The sequence below is a fragment of the Cebus imitator genome, unplaced genomic scaffold (assembly GCF_001604975.1).
Source record: "Cebus imitator isolate Cc_AM_T3 unplaced genomic scaffold, Cebus_imitator-1.0 Scaffold592, whole genome shotgun sequence".
NCBI lineage: Eukaryota > Metazoa > Chordata > Mammalia > Primates > Cebidae > Cebus > Cebus imitator.
In genome coordinates this window covers 78,129-91,380 of record NW_016107907.1, presented here as the reverse complement: position 1 = coordinate 91,380, position 13,252 = coordinate 78,129, and the positions used below count along the sequence as shown (strand labels likewise).

General features: G+C 41.4%; 1 protein-coding gene across 2 annotated transcripts in view; it reads left to right on the top strand.

The window, feature by feature from the left end:
• PDE6D (phosphodiesterase 6D) overlaps positions 1-13,252 on the top strand; it is a 59,756-nt gene that overhangs the window by 43,529 nt on the left and 2,975 nt on the right. The window contains exons 2-4 of one of the 2 annotated variants that reach the window (XM_017516535.2): positions 9,939-10,027; positions 10,952-11,077; positions 11,792-11,897. In XM_017516535.2, the coding sequence (XP_017372024.1) occupies positions 9,939-10,027; positions 10,952-11,077; positions 11,792-11,897 (321 nt within the window). The remainder of the gene's footprint in view (positions 1-9,938; positions 10,028-10,951; positions 11,078-11,791; positions 11,898-13,252) is intronic. The other variant, XM_017516536.2, reaches the window with a different exon arrangement.

Here is a 13,252-nt window from a genome sequence, read left to right as displayed (position 1 = left end):
AAGTGTGAAACTTCATCTCAAAAAAAAAAAAAAAAAAAAAAAAAAAAGAAACATATTGCCCAAATTTTTTAGATGCAACTTTGACATTAATACCTGTCACATTGTAGGTTGTATTAGTTTGTTTTAATAATGCTGATAAAGTCATACCTGAAACTGGGGGGGAAAAAAAGGTTTGATTGGACTTACACTTTCACTGGGGAGGCCAAACCATATCATAGGTTGTCAGTAAACATGTATTGAATGAATAAAAGAATGAATGATAGTTTGATATCAGATATAGGTAGGGCCCTGGGTTAGTCTGTGAGGATCCACTTAAAGTCTTTTTTTTTCCTTATTTCTAAATTTTTAAATTTCCTATTGTATACTTCAAAATACCCACTTGACATCCCAGAAAGTCTTTGACTAGGAAAGCAATATACCAAAGATGAAGTGGAATTTAGGCTCTCCTCAGAAGAGACAGAGATAATCACAAATTGTCTGTCCAGGGGAGGATAGCCAAGTGTTGGCATGGAGGTAGAGAAGGAGCCCCAACTTAGAAGTTAAGCACATGTGCATTCAAAAACCACTGTGGACTCAGTGTTCCCAAGAACCTCTCAGAGGAGGTGCCACTCACACCAGGACCTGAGGGTGTGAAGAATAAGGTCAAGAGTACGCAGGCTGTCTGGCGCAGGTGAGAAGAAGGTAAGTGGTTTTTGTGCCTAGGGCATAGTGAATGAGGGGCCTTGTAGACCATGGAAAGAACTCGATTTTTTTAAGTACAGAGGAAAGCCAAGGATTGACACCTAACTTGTAGTTTTAAAAGACCTCTTCCTTCTGTGAAGAGAATGGAGAAGAAGGCAAGAATGAAGAAAGGAAAATCAGTCAGAATGCTAGATGTGAGACGATAATGAATTAATTCTCATTGATAATAATAATAGCTAACACATGTATTACTAATGCCAAGGACTGTCCTAAACACATTTTACGAACCAGCTCATTTTAAGTATGCTCTTCGATTAGCACCCTCTTTCATTCTTAAAAGTATCTATCATATTTGATGGCTGCATAATATTCCATGGTGTATATGTACCACATTTTCCCTGTCCAGTCTATCATTGACGGGCATTTGGGTTGGTTCCAGGTCTTTGCTATTGTAAACAGTGCTGCAATGAATATTCATGTGCATGTATCCTTATAGTAGAACGATTTATAATCCTTTGGATATATACCCAGTAATGGGATTGCTGGGTCAAATGGAATTTCTATTTCTAGGTCCTTAACGAACCACCACATTGTCTTCCACAATGGTTGAACTAATTTACACTCCCACCAACAGTGTAAAAGTGTTCCTATTTCTCTACATCCTCTCCAGCATCTGTTGTCTCCAGATTTTTTAATGATCGCCATTCTAACTGGCGTGAGATGGTATCTTGATGTAGTTTTGATTTGCCTTTCTCTAATGACCAGTGATGATGAACCTGGAAACCATCATTCTCAGCAAACTGACACAAGAGCAGAAAATCAAACACCGCATGTTCTCACTCTTTGGCGGGTGTTGAACAATGAGAACACATGGACACAGGGAGGGGAGCACTACACACTAGGGTCTGTTGAGGGGAAATGGGGGAGGGACGGGGGGGTGTTGAGGTGGGGAGAGATAGCATGGGGAGAAGTGCCAGATATAGGTGATGGGGAGGAAGGCAGCAAATCACACTGCCATGTGTGTACCTATGCAACAATCTTGCATGTTCTTCACATGTACCCCAAAACCTAAAATGCAATAAAAAAAAAATTCTCAGCCAAAAAAAAAGAAAAAAGTATCATAGTTTGGATGATAAATTACATGAAACTCTGAACCAGCCAATTAATATTTTCAGAGGGGCTTAACACTTCAGTGTTTAGTCTTCCTCCTCTGCTCATCAATTTCAAACTGTCTTATGAAACTCACTGACCCAAACAGCTATACAATATTAAAGTAGGAATAAAATTGTGTGGGATCTCATCTTCAAATTTTCTGAGACTCCTCTTTGTTGCCTTCTGTCCTGGCGCTCTCTCTTGGTTCTGAGTTGTATGTGGGCCTTTCTGTTTGTGTGTTTTTCTCAGTCTTTTTTCCCCTTCACTCCCTCCCTGTGTCTCTTCCCCTGTGTGTGTCCCCCGTGTTTCTTTTCTCTTTCCCCTTTTTGTCTTCCCATTCCCTCTCACTCTCTATTCTCTTACTCTTGATTTCTCTTTCTTCCTTCTTCAACTGGCAAGTGAGGTACTGGTATGTACTGTGGATCTGTTTATTATATAAAAATTGATGTTGACCATTTCCATTTAAAACTAATTAAGATTCTCAGAACCAGTGTACTTATTTCAAAATACTCCTAGATGACTGTTACAAAGTAATTTAACAGGGGTGTCCAATCTTTTGGCTTCCGTGGGCCACATTGGAAGAAGAATTATCTTGGGCCACACATAAAAACACTAATGGGCCAGGCGCAGTGGCTCATACCTGTAATCCCAGCACTTTGGGAGGCCAAGGCAGGTGGATTGCTTGAGGTCAGGAGTTCAAGACCAGCCTGGCCAACATGATGAAACCCCGTCTCTACTAAAAATACAAAAATTAGCTGGGCATGGGTGCAGGTGCCTGTAATCCCAGCTACTTAGGGGGCTGAGGCAGGAGAATCACTTGAACCTGGGAGGTGGAGGATCCAGTGAGCTAAGATTTCACCACTGCACTCCAGCCTGGGCAACACAGCAAGACTCTGTCTCAAAATAAAAAAATAAAATAAAATATACTGATGACAGCTGATGAACTGAAAAAAAAAAAAAAGTTTTAAGAAAGTTTACAAATTTGTGTTGAACCACATGCAACCCAGAGGCCATGGGTTGGACAAGCTTGGTTCAAATCCTTTTATTATCCTATTTTCTACTTTTACATCTCTCAAGGAAATTTGCCTAGTGCCCCATTCATCTAACTCGTTTCTTCGGATCCCCAACCCTTCCCTTCCTGTTCTACCACCCATCTCCTTCACTGCCTTCTATACCTCAAGTCTGCCTCCAGCTCCTGCACTGGACTGCATCTAAATCACACCAGGTCACAACTATTCTGTAAGACGAGGATTTGTGTGACCTGTCGGGAGCCAAGTGTCACCCATTCTTCCATAATATTCATGGAATATTTACTTCCTTTTTACCTTCCCTAACATTTAATACTTTGCAAACTATTGGTTTTGTTCTGAAGCTTATTTTTAAGATAGTCTTACTTTTACATATAAGAGTACTTCTTTATGTTTGCCTTATGTTTGCCTTGTTGCAAATTAGAGGGTACCAGGGCCCACTCCCATCTAAGCAGGAGTCTTCCCATAGGAAAGGAGTGTTCCTCTGTGCTCATCCTTCATATAAATCACCAGAGAGCTTTTAAATGAACAAAGACCTGGCTGACCCAGAGGGTAGAATTTATAAATAGCACTCCAGCCCCTCCTTTAAAGCCTGTCCACTTAATCCTCCTCTCAAGATTGGAAGTGACTTGACCTTTGAGTCTTAAAACTCAGGCTTTTTTTCTCTGAAAAATCTGGTTAGCAATACGCTGTTAAAACAATGTTTTTAGCCAAATGATGACCAATCATCAACACTTGCCTTTCATTTCTAGCATTTTTAGCCAAATGTTTCCTCTTTTTTTTTTTTTTTTTTGGCTCCTCAGAAGACAACTTGAAGTTTCCTCTTTTGAGGACCAGCTTTTCTCATTGTTATTATTTTAAGATTCCTACCTTAATAACTTTTATTTCTCTTTACTAATAGACTGTTGTGGATTTGCATTTTATAAAGCTGCATTTCTACATAAACCTAAGAGCTTCCTTTTCACCCCTAAAATTACAGAACTTGGGGGGCCTTCAGTAGCCTCAATCCCAACGTCCTTGGATGGAGCTCTCTTTGTATTTCTCTAATGCTATATTGAGGATAAAATCTTCCAAAACGTGTTAAGGATTAAAATGTGCAAGTATTATAAAACTAAGCACATGATATAGATACTGGCAGATAATTTTCCAGATTAGGGCACAGGTAGGAAGTGCATAGTTATTGAACTGGCTAAACATATACATATATTTTATAAAATATATTTTTATATAATTCCCAAAAAGATAAGCAATTAGAGCCAGGTGCGGTGGCTCACACCTGTAATCCCAGCACTTTGGGAGGCCGAGGCGGGTGGATCACCTGAAGTCAGGAGCTTGAGACCAGTCTCACCAACATGGAGAAACCCCATCTCTACTAAAAATAGAAAATTAGTTGGGCATGGTGGCACACGCCTGTAATCTCAGCTACTCAGGAGGCTGAGGCAGGAGAATTTCGAACCTGGGAGGTGAAGGTTGCGGTGAGCCGAGATCACACCATTGCACTTCAGCCTGGGCAACAAAAGCGAAACTCCATCTCAAAAAAAAAAAAAAAAAAGATAAGCAATTAAGTCCTTAACCTGACTATTTATGTAGAAAAGACACTCATGTTGTAGAAATCACCTATGTATTTTTAGCTACTTCTCTCCCTTGAAATAGGGGGAGCTTAAATTCACTCTTCACTAAATATCAGATAGAAGACTAATTTAAAATGTCTTTCTTTTTATCATTTAATGTATAAGTTGAAGAGTAAGTCCTGGCCCCAGGCTTTCCTTTTCTGACCTCTGCCAGTCACAGTAGTGCTTTTTCTGGAAAATCAGTCTGTTCCAGCTACAGCTTTGTTCAGGGGCCCTCTCTCCAGGACTTTTCTAGTTTGCTAGAAGTCTCACCTGCCTGTGAGCCTGGAACTGTAGAAGTCATTTTAGTTTTGTTTAGTTTTATTGTTTAATTTAAGAAAGTCTGATGTCTGTGTTGTCGTATTGGGTACATAGGACACTGTCTGCTGTGAAAGAATCAAAAGCTTGTTCAGAGCAGGTCGAATGAGGACTGTGTCTTCAGAAAACCTTGAGCTTAGCTGCCTAGGACAGTTTAGATCTGAGCTCAGAGGGGATTGATAGAGCAGTAGTATCTGTTGTTTTCCTTCTGCAGTTGAGAAGCTTTCTCTTAATTTATAGAGATCCTGGGATGGGTGAGCATATTTGTAGTAATTATAATTGTGAGACATGACCTAAGCAAGTATATGAACATGCTTTTGAATTTAGTTTTTTGTTTTTTTTTTTTTTTTTAAGTGGAGTTTGAAAATATGAACCAGAGGAAGGCAGATCACATGGGTGGAGAGCACTATCTGGAGATGTAATGAGCATAGAAGAAGAGCTTTTTAGGAATTGCACACCCTGAGAGGGGAGTAACACAACCATTGTGACCTGAAAGCAATGGTACATTCCTGTAGGGGCGCCCACAAGCAGGGTGAGTGCACAGAAGGCTCGACTCCTCATCACATTGTAGGCACTCTGCTGAACAACACTTGGTTATCTTTTGAGACTTTTCTTGTATAGCAGCAAAACCAGAGGGTAAAATGTAGTGCCATTACACACATGATGATTCCAGCCCGCTGTGTTGTTTAGGGTTCTCCACTGCAAGCTATTCAAACAATGCGAAGGGATATCAGGTTTTCAGAACTGCCTGCAAGTTGAAGGACAGGGCCTGCAGCAAAGACCACACAGCAGGAAAGGGCAGGTTGGCATATCCCTGCTACCCCTACCATGAAGAACTGCCAACTCCTCCACAAGACCTTGTGTAATTATAGCTTCAGGACCCCAGAACTGGGCAGCAGATGTCCAAGGCTAGGCCTTCTTGTGCCCACCCCAATTATACCAGGCCTGGGAAAAAAGGATCTGGCCTTTCTAGCTGCTGTAGTAGAGCGGTCACTGCCTTCCACAAGGAAGCGAGGATATAGAGTGCTTTGAGAAGAGAGTTTGACTATAAGGTAACAAACAAAAGAAAAAAGTAAAAAAGTATGGCCAGGTGTGGTGGCTCATGCCTATAACCCTGGCACTTTGGGAGGCCGAGGCAGGTGAATCACAAGGTTAGGAGTTCAAGACCAGCCTGGCCAACATGGTGAAACACCATCGCTACTAAAAATACAAAAAATAAGCTGGGTATAGTCCCAGGCGCCTGTAATCCCAGCTACGTGGGAGGCTGAGGCAAGAGAATCGTTTGTACCTGGGCGGTGGAGGTCGCAGTGAACCAAGATCGCACCACTGCACTCCAGCCAAGGCCACAGAGTGAGACTCCATCTCAAAAAAAAAAAGAAAAAAAAAAAGACCCATGTAAAGTATATCTATATTATATATATTTATCTGAAGCTCAGTCTCTTTGCAAATATTAACCATCTTTTGCAGACTTAGCCTCTGTGCTTGCATAATATTAATTTTCTTTTCCTTTAATGGTTTGTCCAATTTTTTTTAAAACAAAACAAAAAGGCTTAGGACCCTCTTCTTAAATTTAGTCTTTATTTTTATTAAGTTGTATATGTTCATCATTTAAAGAATCACCGTCTACCTAGTTTCTAATGAAGAGCACCACTCCCTGTACCACCCCTATTTTCTATTCCTTTTCAATTCTTTTTAGCTTATTTGGTATTTGTCTTGATATTTCTAAAAAGCACATTGTGGCTATGTCTTAATGATTTCATTTTAGCATTATTTATCCACTTTCCACTATGGAAAATGACAGTTTTGTTGTTTCTCAACATTTCGTGTCTGACTATCCCTATATACTCTTGTTCCCTCATCCACCCAGGTAATTACACTGGGTCTTAGCATGTACTCTCACTGTTATGACTGCATCAGTACTACTTGCAATGAAGCCATGTGTCATACTATGACTACTTTTTTCTTCCAGTACTACTTTTGATTTTTCCTTGATGTCAATAATTGGATTTTTGTCATGTGCTTAGGTTTTCTGTGCTTCTCATCAATTTGACCCCAAAATCTCCCCCTAATTGTATAAATCTCCTTTCCCTATAAACACAATAGGTATTCGCTTATGCATGTAATCCCAGCACTTTGGGAGGCCGAGGCAGGTGGATCACCTGAGGTCAGAAGTTCGAGACTAGCCTGGCCAACATGGTGAAATCCTGTCTCTACTAAAAATATAAAAAAATTAGCCAGGCATGGTGGTGGGCACCTGTAATCCCAGCTACTTGGGAGGCTGAGGCAGGAGAATTGTTTGAAACCAGAGGTGGAGGTTGCATTGAGCTCAGACCACGCCATTGCACTCCAGCCTGGGCAACAAGAACAAAACTCCGTCTCAAAAAAGAAAGAAAGAAAGAAAATCTCTTTCTGAGCTTTCTGGACCCTGAACTAGTCACTCTGCAGACCTGCTAAAGAGCTACTGTCTTGGGATCTTCCTTCATTGTCACTCAGGGGACTCCCTTCAGCTGTTTGTTGCTTCCTACATCCCATGTCATCCCCTTTCTTGGTTTTCTCTGTCATTTTGGTGAAGCCATGTTATTCTTAGTTTCTTGAGAAAGTAAATATTTTTTAGTTTGTTTTAGGAATTGTTTTTCTGAGATTTTTTGTTTTTTGTTTTTGAGCTGGAGTCTTGCTCTGTCGCCCAGGCTGGAGTGCAGTGGTGCAATTTTGGCTCACTCCAACCTTCACCTGCCAGGTTCAAGCGATTCTCCTGCCTCAGCCTCCCGAGGAGCTGACACTACAGGCATATGCCACCACACCCAGCTAAATTTTTTTGGATTTTTAGTAGAGACCGGGTTTCACTGTGTTGTTAGCCAGGATGGTCTCGATCTCCTGAGCTCGTGTTCCATGTGCCTCAGCCTCCCAGAGTGCTGGGATTACAGGTGTGAGCCACTGCGCCTGCCTCCCTGAGAATTTTAAAGGCCCTGCTCAATTGTCTCCTATCTTCCAGGGTTCCTACTGAAAAGTGTGATTCATTCTGATTTTTTTTTTCCCATTATGATTTGACCCTTTGTATAATGACTTGTTTTTCCTCCGGAAGCTTTCCATTTTTTTTTTTTTTCTTTCTTTTTGAGACAGAGTTTCACTCTTGTTTGTTGCCCAGGCTGGAGTACAATGGCACAATCTTGGCTCACCGCAACCTCCACCTCCTGGGTTCAAGCAACTCTCCTGCCTAAGCCTCGCGAGTAGCTGGGATTACAGGCGCCTGCCACCATGCCCAGCTAATTTTGTATGTGTATTTTTGGTAAAGCAGGATTTCTCCATGTTGGCCAGGCTGGTCTCAAACTCCTGACCTCAGGTGAACCACCCACCTCGGCCTCCCAAAGGCTGGGATTACAGGCGTGAGCCACCACACCCAGCCAGCTTTTGCTTTTCTTTGTCTTTAATGTTCTGTAAATCCACTATGATGTGACTTGGGTATTTGCTAGACACTTTCTTTTTTTTTTTTTTTTTTCTTAAAGAAAGGGAAGGGAGTGGAGAGCTAGACACTTTCAATCTAGGAAATTTTCTTGAATTAATTTATTGATGCCATCCTCCCCTCAGTTTTTTCTGTTCTGCCTTTCTAGAACTTCTGTTAGTTAGACATTGGAACTCTTGGACTATTCTCCAGTTTTTGTGTCTTTACTCTCCTTTTTTTTTGAGACAGAGTCTCCCTCTGTTGCCCAGGCTGGAGTGCAGTGACATCATCTTGGCTCACTGCAGCATTGATTTTTGTGGGCTCAAGCAATCCTCTCACCTCAGCCTCCAGAGTAGCTGGGACCATAGGCATGTACCACCATGAATGGTTAATTTTGTGTTTTTGTAGAGATGAGGTTTCACCATGGTTCAGCTAATCTCAAACTCCCAAGCTCAAGGAATCCACCCGCCTCAGCCTCCCAAAGTACTAAAATTACAGACATGAGCCACCACGCTCAGCCTGCTCTCCTATTTTCTATCCTTGCCTTTTTTGTTCTGAAAGTTTTCTTCAGTTATGTCTTCGTGTTGAGTTGTTTGGTTCTGCTATCAAAATATATGTGTTTCTAGAGCTCTGTTCATATTTAAATTGGTATTATTGACTCATTTAATGTATCAAACAATACAGAAACTAGAAAATATAAATACTTAGGTTAGAAGGCATTTTCTGACAGAGAACATCAATTGACCTGCTTCATAAGTTGTAACCTCAAGCCAGAGAAATTCACCTAAAATATACACAATTTTATTGTATCAATTTTTAGTGTCTGTAGAGGTTATGTCATATCTCTCTTTTTTTAATGCTCCTTTTTACAACTTTATGTCTTTATCTGTAAGCCTCTTTTTTTCTTTCATAATAAATGCTTTCTTGAATTTCTGGCGATACTTGGCTATCTTCTCCTATTTAGAAACAGGGCACTTGGAGGCTGAGGCAGATGGATCACGTGAGGTCAGGAGTTCGAGACCAGCCTGGCCAACATGGTGAAACCCCATCTCTATTAAAAATATAAAAAGTATCTGGGCATGATGGTGTGCTCCTGTAAGTCCAGCTACTTGGGAGGCTGAGACACGAGAATTGCTTGAACTCAGGAGCAAGGGTTCTAGTGAGCCAAGATTGCACCACTGCACTCCAGCCTGTGTGACAGAGTGAGACTGTGTCTCAAAAAAATAAAATAAAAGGGGGTTCTAAAAAGCGAGTTGAGAGTTGTGCTTGTGAGTGAAGTTTATGGGCTGTGGCCTTCACTATGGAGTGATCTTCATGAGTTGTTCCCTTGGAATACATCTGATATTGTTTCTTTAGGCATTTTATCTTGGTTGGTCAGATCCTGTTGGTAAATTTTAAATTTTGCACTGTTCATTTTTAATTCAGTTTTAAATTTTGCACTGTTCATTTTCTGTCACTTTCTTGTAATTTCCAGGTGTGTGCAGTCTTAGGATTCTTATAGGTAAAAATATCTTCTCTAGGTCTCTGCTTCTTCCTTTAGATGTCTTTTTGACTCTCCTACACATTCTGATCTGCTTCCATGGCAATGAGCAGTTTTGACAGACTTTTTAAAAAGTAAACAAGAATTGGTGGGAGCAACCATGAGACACCAAGAGAACAAAGTGGGAGTCACTTTCAGTACCTTATTTTTCCTTAGTCATATTTGATCAGAAATTGGATGAACCTTCGGGATGCTGAAACAGGGAAGATACTCTGGCAAGGAACAGAAGACCTGTCTGTTCCTGGTGTGGAGCATGAAGGTATTTTCCAACCCTTTGTCTATACGGGGCTGTCACCAATGCCAGACAAGGGCCTGGGCATCAGAGAGCTAAGTTAACACATACCTAATAGGCTGGTGAGCCCCTCAAGACACAGCATGTTAATCCATGTGTTGTTGACAGTTTCAGTTACTTTCCTTTTTTTTTTTTTTTTGAGACACAGTCTCACTCTATCGCCTAGGCTGGAGTGCAGTCACGTGATCTTGGCTCACTGCAACCTCTGCTTCCCAGGTTTAAGCGATTCTCCTGCTTCAGCCTCCCAAGTAGCTGGGATTACAGGCGCACGCCACCACGCCCAGCTAATTTTTGTATTTTTTACTAGTGATCGGGTTTTATCATGTTGGTCAGGCTGGTCTCAAACTCCTGACCTCAAGTGATCTGCCCGCCTCAGCCTCCCAAAGTGCTGGGATTACAGGCATGACCCACCACGCCCATCCCAGTTACTTTCTTAACGTTTCTTTCTCCCACTTCCCAAAACCCATTTTGTGCTGAAATTTTACCATTAGAACATATCCAAAGATATAAACTAAGATCTCAACTTTTTTTTCCAAAAGAAAATTTTTCATTTTTATCTCCCTCAAGTAAAAGAAAGGGTTAAAATTACCAGAAGAGAGTAGAGAGAAGATACCTATGCAGCCCCCTTCCTGATGAGAGTAGCTAGATGAGGCCCTTAAATGAACAAAATCTGATGTTCTGTGAAGATCTAGTATCTTTCAGATACAGGTGACCAGTTGGATACCTCTGCTTTAAGCCGCACAAAGTGTAGTGCAGTTACCAAGGCATTATCCAAAATGATTAAATAAAGTGTTGTCTAAATCAGCTGTAAGAAACTCCCAGAAATCTGAAGCATCATAGTCATGTGGTTTTCATTTAGAATGGCTTCAACATTTGTTTTTCTCTTATCAGCCCGTGTTCCCAAGAAAATCCTCAAGTGCAAGGCAGTGTCTCGAGAACTGAATTTTTCTTCAACAGAACAAATGGAAAAATTCCGCCTGGAACAAAAAGTTTACTTCAAAGGGCAATGCCTAGAAGGTATTCTGCTGCCTACATGCCTGAAATCAGGGCTTAGGGCGACCAGGACAAAAGGCACACCAGTGAACTAAAACAGTGCTTTAATAACTTCTTTTACAACTCAGTTCGTGGTAGGATTCCTACACCCTGCAAGATTGGGGATCCCCAGTAAAAACAAACCAAAACAAAGCTGGCCAATACAAGGGGCTTTGAGGTCTCTGACACTGGGAACATGGGTAGTGCCTGGTTTAGTCACTGACGTTGTATTGTGATATGGTCATGGAGGAAGCTGCTGTGAGCAGGGCCTAGTACAGTGCTCTACATACAGTATCATACAGATTTGACTGGCAAGGCCACTCTGCATTGAATTCTCACCAAGCAGTGTAAGAGGGCACTTACACTGCTTGCCCCTTTGAGCTAATTCCAGGTGAATTTAGCTATGTATAGTTCACATCTAGCCTACCTCTAAGAAAATGCTGCTTATATTATATCCTGCTTGCTGGTCCTAGTCCTTTAGACCTCAAATCAGGAGAAGCAAGCCTTTGGTGTGGTTCAGAGGACAACCTAAAGGAGGCTTCCCTGTCTTTCTTTATGCCTCTGGTCTGGGAGGTTGCTGATAGCTTCCTTTGGTGGTTTTCAGGGTAGAAAGAGGCTCACTCTAGAGGAGGGAAACAAAGAGCCCTTAAACTTTATACTGGGGCACCTGCTCACCCAGGCTTTTCCTTCTTCCTTCAGAATGGTTCTTCGAGTTTGGCTTTGTGATCCCTAACTCCACAAATACCTGGCAGTCCTTGATAGAGGCAGCACCTGAGTCCCAGATGATGCCAGCAAGCGTCTTAACGTGAGTGAGCAGGTCTCAGGAAATTATGAAGTGTGTCTAGAAACAGGCATTCCAGGCAAGTGGGACTCCTGGTGCCATTCAGTGGGCAGAGAGTTCAGCTGAGAAATAGAGTAAAAGAGCATCCAAGGGTATCTAGGTTTCCAGGTTCCTGACCTTTCTCATATGAAAAGGACAGTGTGATAGAGTGAAAGAATAAAAAAAAAAGGCTTTAGACCAGATTTAAATTCCTGATTCACCCTGACTACCTGTGTCATCTTGGGCACTAATATACTTTATTTCTCTGAGCCTTAGTCTTTAATCTCTGAACACAGAATTAATAATTCTCTCTTACAGAGGTGTAATGAACATAAAATGAGATGACATGAAAGGAGACTGCCTTTAATATATACCAAATCTATGTTAATTTTCTCTCATTCCTGACTATCATACTTCTGGCACCTCTGTATTTTGTTTAGATCACCTTTAACAGAATCTGGCAAAGTCCTATTAATAATTCTGTTTTCCCTAGCACTTTGGAAGGCTGAGGTGGGTGTTTCACAAGGTCAAGAGATCAAGACCATCCTGGCCAACATGGTGAAACCCCATCTCTACTAAATTAGCTGGGCATGGTGGCGTGTCCCTGTAGTCCCAGCTACTCAGGAGGCTGAGGCAGGAGAATTGCTTGAACCCAGGAGGCAGAGGTAGCAGTGAGCCAAGATTGCATCACTGTACTCCAGCCCGGCGACTGAGAGAGACTCCATCTCAAAAAAAAAAAATTAAGCTTTTGAGTATAATACTTGGTTACAGTTTTTTGGCGAATAGCTCGCCATATTTATAGCTTTACTTCCTCTTCAAAGAATAATTCGTTTGTCCTTTGTCCAAAAATACTGTCAATAACTTCTCACCTCCCATTTTCTGTGGGAAGGATGTTAGTCTCTCAAATGTTACAGTAATAGTACTTTCTAAAGAGTTAGTCCCAAGTTAACTCTTGGCATGGTGGCACATGCCTGTAATCCCAGCTACTCGGGAGGCTGAGGTAGGAGAATTGCTTGAACCCGAGAGGTGGAAGTTGTAGTGAGTCAATATTGCCCCCACTATATTCCAGCCTGGGTAACAGAGTGACACTCTGTTTAAAAAAAAAAAGTTAGTCCCACAGATAATTGTGTAATATTGGATCATTTCTTTCAACAGGTCCTTTATGAAAGCTATATTGAATCTGTTAAATTGAGGTTACTTTTAGGTTTTTTGTTTTTTGGGTTTTGTTTATTTGTTTATTTATTTTATTTTTTTTTTTTAGAAACAGGGTCTTGCCATGTTGCCCAGGCTGGACTCCAACTCCTGGGCTCAAGTGATCTTCCTGCCTCAGCCTCCTAAGT